Source organism: Misgurnus anguillicaudatus, chromosome 22, assembly GCF_027580225.2.
Source record: "Misgurnus anguillicaudatus chromosome 22, ASM2758022v2, whole genome shotgun sequence".
Lineage (NCBI taxonomy): Eukaryota > Metazoa > Chordata > Actinopteri > Cypriniformes > Cobitidae > Misgurnus > Misgurnus anguillicaudatus.
The window spans coordinates 53006125-53015000 of NC_073358.2; the positions used below are offsets into that span (position 1 = coordinate 53006125).

Here is an 8876-nt window from a genome sequence, read left to right on the forward strand (position 1 = left end):
AGGTCATTAAAATATAAAAGTTCATTATGAAAGGTCTTTATACACCACTGATAATATAGTTACGTATATTATATTGCATTTCTGCAATACTGCACACTGCACCTTTAAAGGATTAGTCAATTTTCTTAAAAGAAAAATCCAGATAATTTACTCACCACCATGTCATCCAAAATGTTGATGTCTTTCTTTGTTCAGTCGAGAAGAAATTATGTTTTTTTGAGGAAAACATTGCAGGATTTTTCTAATTTTAATCCCAGTTATCAGTTACTAGGAGATGCTGACATGTTTCAAAATGCTGTTATGTTTTAGGTATCAAGACAGTGATTAAAATAATATAAGGTTGGATTTCGTGACCCAACTCAGAAATAAAAAAATTTAAGACAAATAAATGTAGTTTCATGCCTCCAAAACACTCTTTGTTCAATATCTTAACCAAAACACATCAAAACTTTTCACAAATTCACAGGAGATCTTCTGACAGTATGAGGAAGACCAAATATTTAAAGAAGTAGCGTTACAATTAACCCTGCGTTAGTTTGTGCCCCGCTCACCCCTACTGTATGTTATAGGGGTTTTAATGTGATTCATGACAGATGTATTTCTACTTTACATCTGAGTTTTCTCTTCAGCTGCAGACAAACATTGAAGTGAATTCATCTGAAGTGGATGAAGGAGTTCAGCGCATTTCACCTGTACTCCATTCAAGAGCTTCTCACAAAACATAAGAGCTTCTTTATCAAGACTTTAAGATGAAAACAAGAGCAAAGTGACAAGTACAAACAAACATGTGCCTATGATCTGTGTCTGTGCCAAACTTTATGATCTAATTCTAAACTGAGTGCTTTTTAGATAAATTTGTGTCCAGTAAACCTTACTCCCCGACTAACCCTAGAGGTCAGATCATGACCTTTAGCCTCCTTGCTAGAGCGCCCGAATCCCATGCCAAACTGGTTTGAGTGCCACTCAGCGTGGGTGCGACCGGTTACAATAAAATACAATAATAATATTTATGAACTAAAAACTTTACAAATGACAGTGTTAAGAATAAAAGCAGTCCTCGTTGTGTTTAAATATGTGATGATAAATAAACACAAACAAACAGCACATCACACAGTTATTGTGTAGTAAAATATTTTATACAGCTTTTTAATGGGTTTTAAATTAAGCGTTCATAAAGAATGAAATGGCACATTTTGAAAATCCTCTTTATCTCTGCCTTAAATATCGCTGTGCGTGTATAGTTGTTAGATCGTTTACATAAAAGCATTAAGCACGTGGATGTTAATATTAAACATTTAAATAGTATAAAAGCTGGTGTTTTGACCCTCATTGCTCCAAAATGACGACACAGCTTTTATTCTGGTGTACTTTCTCTCTCTTCTGCTGTCTGTGTGTATCAGTCACTCTTTGTCTCTCTGATCTTCAGCTAAAACAGCTCATAAACCAAACAAAAACCTCATCTCCACCTCTGGTTTCTCTTTAACTCTTAAAGTAACTGAAGTTCATCTAGATGTCAAAGTTTTGTCATGTACTCACCATTGCATCATTTCAAACCCATACGCTGTGTTGAGGAATCCTCTCCATTATAAATCATAGTGACCATGATCTCCAAATCATACAGTATGAAGGTGAGTTCAAATGTTTTTGAGACGTACATTAATTCTCTCCATCTACTGTAAATCTGTAATACTAAAGCAAACACTGATCCTCGTTTAAAAGTACAAAATCTTGACAAAAACTTGAAGAGATGCATCACTGAGAAGAACCAGAGGAGCTGAAGAGGCTTAAAGTCGGTTTTAAACTCTGCCCGTGTTAATAAGTGATGTCATATCCTGCTGATAAAGACTTCACAGGAACCAGAAACACTTCCTGCGACTCTTCTTCACCGTCTGCAGAGACTGTGGGGACTCCTGCTGGCGTGGAGGAGAAAAGACCAGCTGAGGAGAACTCTGCTCCGACTCCTGCTGCTCTGGAACTTTCCACGCCCGAGTCACCTGACCCTCCTGAAGACGAAAGTCATGCTCCACACTAAGAGAGAGAGAGAGAGAGAGAGAGAGAAAGAGAGAGAGAGAGAGAGAGAGAGAATTTTCTACTGTTTGAAAATTGGTAGAAAATTGAGCAAGTTAAGCTCATTTAAAAGTACCTGCACCATTAAACTAAATGCTACGAGTGAGCAAGCTCCCCAGACACTCAGACAGACACTCAGACAGACAGACACACACACAGACAAACAGACACTCAGACAGACAGGCACACAGACAGACACTCAGACAGACAGACAGACAGACAGACAGACAGATGTTTGTACTCACTCAGACAGACAGACAGACAGATGTTTGTACTCACTCAGACAGACAGACAGACAGACAGACAGATGTTTGTACTCACTCAGACAGACAGACAGACAGACAGACAGACACACACTCAGATAGACAGACAGACAGACAGACACTCAGACAGACAGACAGACAGACAGACAGACAGACACTCAGACAGACAGACAGACAGACAGACACATAGACACTCAGACAGACACACAGACAGACAGACAGACAGACAGACAGACAGACTTTTGTTTTTACTCACTCAGACAGACAGACAGACAGACAGACAGACAGACAGACAGACAGACAGACAGACAGACACAGACACACACTCAGACAGACAGACAGACAGACAGACACTCAGACAGATACTCAGACAGACAGACACACACTCAGACAGACAGACAGACAGACAGACACTCCGACAGACAGACAGACAGACAGACACACACTCAGACAGACAGACAGACAGACAGACAGACATACAGGCACTCAGAGAGAAAGACACTCAGACAGACAGAAAGACACTCAGACAGACAGACAGACAGACAGACACTCAGACAGACAGACACTCAGACAGACAGACAGACACTCAGGTAGACAGACAGACAGACAGACAGACAGACAGAAAGACACTCAGACAGACAGACAGACACTCAGACAGACAGACACACACACACTCAGACAGACATACAGACAGTCAGAAAGATACAGACAGACAGACAGACACACACTCAGACAGACAGACAGACAGACAGACAGACAGACAGACAGACAGACAGACACACACTCAGACAGACACTCAGACAGACAGACAGACAGACAGACAGACAGACACACACACACACACAGACACACACTCAGACAGACAGACAGACAGACAGACAGACAGACAGACAGACAGACAGACAGACAGACAGACAGACAGACAGACACACACACACACTCAGACAGACAGACATACAGACAGACAGACAGACAGACATACATACAGACAGACACTCAGACAGACAGACAGACAGACAGACAGACAGACAGACAGACACTCAGACAGACAGAGATACAGACACACACTCAGACAGACAGACACTCAGACAGACAGGTGACTCATAACAGACAAAAGTTCTTGTGATCTTGACAAGTATTGGTAAAGTAGTTATAGCCTTTTTTTGGTGTGAGCAGTATCTCCTGTCAGGTCAAAGAAGTAATGAATGGAACTAAGTGATGAATTTTCATTTTGTAAATAGATATAAATGTATTTGAGAGACTCAGATCATCTGACAAACACTGATGGACAGTAAAGAGCTCTGAACCGAGCCAGAGAACATGAGCTCATAACTCTTCATACTAAATCTGTCTGATGACATCATTGTTTCTCTCATATTAATATACTTTATGCTTTATTAAAGAGGTTATATTACTTTCACAGAGTCATTTCTCACACACTGTTAGAGAACAGCAAGTTCCTCAATATCATTTTCATACCTCAGATATTCCTCTTAAAACCATTAACAGCACAATCTGTCCTTCTGCATTCACCTCAATATCAAAGATCTCATGAAGAAATGTCTTCATACACACACTTCAGAAAGAAGCAAACTGAACCTAAACATGTCTGTCTCTTTACTAGAACTGAACCGCTGTATCTCACTTCATCCTGACTGCATATGATGCTGTATTTTGAGAGAGAGAGTGTTTTTTTCAGTAAATGATGCATCTCAATGTGGGCTGGAGTTGCACCCCGAGGATTAATAAGTGTGGGCTGGATTTGGTAAAGAAGCATTTATGAGATTTGTCCCAATTTAGAGCATCATCAGAAACTCCACAGAAAAGACACAGATACAGACATTAGCACTTTTGAAGGGTGTTAAATATTGTGCATTTCTGAGCTGTTGCAGGACCTGATTGACATCTTCATTCACTGATGCTGACATCACCACGTGTCCACCTGTCAAATATACTGTAGATATGTGTAGTGTACCATCACACCACAGAAGCTTTAAATTAAACCTAAACACAGATGAAAGAATGATGTACATTCTCTTTCATATAACATGTCATAATCAATCATGTACCTTTAGACATAGCTGTGGAAAGCTTCATGTCAGGATCCTGTTCTGACTTTGTTGACCTCATGATTCTGTACTTATTTTTTAAGATCATAACTTAACAATCCGTTTAATATGCAATGTAAAGAGCCCACGTTGCTGTTTAAGTTTATTTAAAGAAGAGTTGGCAGATTGGCACAGGTAAACAATATGACCACAACCAATAAAATAACTGACCCGTATGAACTCCAGATGAGAGAGTTATGAATAATGACTGAATCAGATTGAGAGAGATTGATCAGATGAAGATGAACTTGGAGACTTTGTGGATCACTTTTGTGAGGAGAACCAACAGCTGAGCTTCATGTTTTATGTTTTTGAGATGGATGTCCCCTACAAAAATTAACCATGGTTTTATTGTGGTAAAAGTGTAGTTACCATGTTTTTTTGGTGTATTAATTACTATCAGCAAAACCATGGTTTTACACTATCCATGGTTTAACAACACTTTAAAAATGGCTGGGTAATTATTGACCCGTTATGGGTAAATATTGGACAGAACACAAAAAAAATCACCAAATGTTGGGTGGATGTAATGTTATGCAACCATGGGGTAATAATAACCCAGCAATTGGGTTTAAACAACCCAGCATTGGGTCAATTTTAACCTAGCAGTGTGTTCTGTCCAATATTTATCCATTATGGGTCAAAAATGACCCAGACATTTTTAAAGAGTATGATTTTTGAAAAACCGAGGCTGTGGTTGGCTTGCATTAAGAGCTAGTTGATTACTTTTTAATACAATAAAATGCCAAACACCCCTTACTACAGTAACCATGTTTTTTTTTGTGTGTTAACTGTAATAAAACCATGATTCATTTTCATAAGGGTTGTTTGGTGTTTTATTGATAAACTAGCTCTTAATGCAAGCCAACAACAACCTTGGTGAAGGAGGAGATAAGGAGGGATGCCAGAAGAATTATCATTTAAAATGATTAGAGCTTAATAATTGAAATGTTTTGTTTATGAATTACAGCTGTATTGCATTTCAAAGCCAGTTTGTGGGTTTGGTTTGTGTGTGCTGCATAAATGCATTGAACACACCTGTGAGTTAGTCACACATCTAATCTGTAAACTGCTCACATCTACCTGTGAATTTATGGTTATATTATTAATGCAGTCTGAGTCCGGGACAAATACCTGGCAGACGCATTAAATGCTGCCTTCAGCAGATACACAACACGCTCTGGTAAACCGCACAAATCCAGCAAAAGATCCATCAGATCGGCCACTTTACCGCGACTTTACAGATCACACTAAAGTAATTCAGACGACACATCCCGGTTCAAAGGCACGCAGAGCTTAAGAGAAGTCGCGCCGCTTTCCCACCGGTTATCTGGACTTCTGAGTCGATTTGCAAAGGGCACAATCACAACACCCGGCTGTTTATCAGGACAAACCTGAGCTCTTTGAAATGGTAATCTGCAAATCTGTGCACGTCACTCTGATCTGAGTGTTTATTTACACTTGAAAGACTCTTTTGATTTCAGTGTGTACGAGTATGTGTGTTCGATGGAGAGATTCGTGTCCTCTCGTGAGACGTAAAGGTAAAGCTATAGAGCATGAAAATACCAAACGTGCCCTCAGGCGCACAGGGAGTTTATTTTCAGGTGTATTACGGGAGGTTTTGATTCATGTCAGTGATTCAGATTTGGTTCTGAAATGACTCATTCATTTTGTTGATTCATTCATTGATTCTTTCTGAAGGTTACATCATCATAACGGTGTATTATGAGTAAGACATTGTATCACTCACATTCATTTACCACTGGAACAATGTATAGCCCTTTTCACACAGACATTACGGAAAATACACGGAAAATGCATCCAGGATTTGTCCGGGATCGTTTGATTTTTGGTTCATTCACACTGCCAATGATTTTCCAGAATCTGTATGTGCATAAAGACATGTGACGCGTTTAAAGTCCTGTACTTGCTAGTTTTTTCCTCGGCACCATCTGAAGTTTGTTTATTATCGGTTACTTCAGAAACGACTGGTGAATGATCTCAGCTACAGAGTGGATATTTGACGAGCTCCGTGATCTCTACTTCAGTAAAGTTTCCAGACATTTCTCCTTGTGAATGTTAATGTGCATTTAAAACCCCCATTTTAAAGAGCTGAACTATATTTGTTGCGATGACGCATGTGCATTTTTGTTTGTTATAAGCTCATATGAGTGCGTGATACGCTGTTCTTTTATGCGCCTAAATAATCTCAGCTTCAGCTCCCTGATCTCTGCTTCAGTCCGGTTTGCTGGCATTTTTCATCGTTAATACATGTAAATCCAGTCAGGCACGAACCCAAGCGCAGACACAGAAAACAAGGTGCACTTTACTGTAGAAACAGAAAAACAAACCCTTGATGGGGCAAAACCAACATGAAACAAGGCTACAGTATTGGACACTATCTGGACTAGACTGAACACTAAACACAATAAACTTGCCACTTAACATATACTGGATGGGACTGGACTGGATTACGGGTATTTTCTGGGACCAAAGTGCTGCCTGTCTTTTAACATGCAAATGAGTTGATCTCTGCACTAACTAGCAGTGCTGTGGTTGGATAGTGCAGATTAAGGGGCGGTATTATTATAATAGGACCCCCATCTGACATCACAAGGGGAGCCAATTTTCAATGACCTAATTTTTTACATGCTAGCAGAGAGTGGTTTACAAACATAACTAAGTTACTGGGTTGATCACATTTTCTAGGTTGATAGAAGCACTGGGGACCCAATTATAGCATTTAAACAAGAAGTCAGATTTTCATGATATGTCCCCTTTAAATAATCATTAGCTGTGTGTTTTCATGTATGTTCTTCTGTTTATTTCCTACAGTTTAAGTTGAGATTTGTCACTGCACACCATGAAGACTTTGATCAGCAGCTGTATCTCATGAGTGCTTTCTATCATCCTCTTACTGTATATAAGAGGCGTTTGTGCTGTGAAACTCTTATGAGCTTTAATGAGATCTGAATGAAATATGGAAGTAGATGTCATCCTGCATGGGTAATTGGCTTGTTGTGTTATTGTTTACCTTCATGTTTTTGTATCTTCTGGAGCTTTGAGCTTTCATACACGACTGGAGAATATCTGCAATGTACAATTCTCTCTGAATGCAAAGTGTTTTGTCTTTTTGAATGAATCCTAATCGACAATCTGTTCATCCAGAAATACGAATAATCAATATGCAGTCATATCTGTGAGCATTCTCATACTCATCACTGATCAACCAAATCTCATTTACACATCCACCATTAGTATGACACATGCAGTGCTCCTCATAAATATTAATTAATGTACGCTGACACTGCAAGTTTATCTTAAAAGACCATCATCCAGTCACGTTCGCTCATTAATATTCATGAGCCAAACCTTCACCTTGATACAGTTTATAAACTGATGAATATGTGCTTTAGCTGCCCGACACTAAACGCTCTTCTGGCGCTGAGATACAATATCAAACCTCTTTTCTGTTTATTCAGATGGCTTCAACATAATATTTATTCATGCATAATTTGCTAATCAAATACAGTTAATCTCTGGAACATCCAAACTAAAAAAAAAAACTGCTGGGTTGTTTCAACTCTTTGACTAAAGATTGGTTTAAATTATTTTAGAAATTGTTTGACCCAAGCATGGCTTGAAATAACCCACACAGCAAAATCAGCAGTGTTAAATCAACACCATTAACACCAGACCTGGCGCTCCCCATATATACACCAGCAGTGTTGATTTAAGACTGGTGATTTTGCTGTGCAGCATTTTTTAGGGTGTACTAAAATGTCAACAATATATGTTTGTATTCAACACCTGTAGTTTACAATCATGTTTTTAAAGTGATGATCAACAAGCAGACAGTAACATCTGTACCAGCAGATGTTTGTCTATCTTCCTTGTTTTACCTGATATTTTTATTTGTAGTTCAGTAGTGATCTTTCTCTACATGTTGTGTAAATAATTCATCAACTTATAAAGCACCATATTGCATTGCTCAAAACAATGTTATTTTGTGTATTTGTGTATAATGCAATGTGTTTGCGTGGTTTATGGTTGAAAAAACACATTATTTTCCACATACTGTACATTTTTATAGCTCCAGATTTCACATTTTGTTTTAAACCTGTACGAGTTTTTTTTATTCTGTTGAACACGAAAGACGATATTTTGATAAATGATGGTTGGCACAAAGTTGACGGTACCCATTGACTCAAAATATCTTCTTTTGTGTTCATTATTGGGTGAACTATCCCTTTAACAAAAGTTCTTCTTCCGTGCACTTAGAGGACTTTTGACGCAAAATCATTGTGGCGTTTAATGGATTCTGCAAACAAAGCAGTATTTCTGAATGACCTGAGGCGGAGATTCATCAGATTTGAAGCAAAATTATTTGATGAATGTATAAATACGTGCTCAAAGCATTCGGTTAATATCATTATCT

At 38.7% G+C, this 8876-nt stretch overlaps 1 protein-coding gene across 6 annotated transcripts in view; it reads right to left on the bottom strand.

The window, feature by feature from the left end:
• Positions 1 to 1281: 1281 nt before the first annotated feature.
• Positions 1282 to 8876, bottom strand: part of LOC129439474 (uncharacterized) — a 74273-nt gene continuing 66678 nt past the window's right edge. For all 6 annotated transcript variants that reach the window (XM_055198102.2, XM_055198101.2, XM_055198100.2 and 3 more), the window contains one exon: positions 1282 to 2028. In XM_055198102.2, coding sequence (XP_055054077.2) covers positions 1991 to 2028 — 38 coding nt within the window. In that variant the 3' untranslated portion in view covers positions 1282 to 1990. The remainder of the gene's footprint in view (positions 2029 to 8876) is intronic.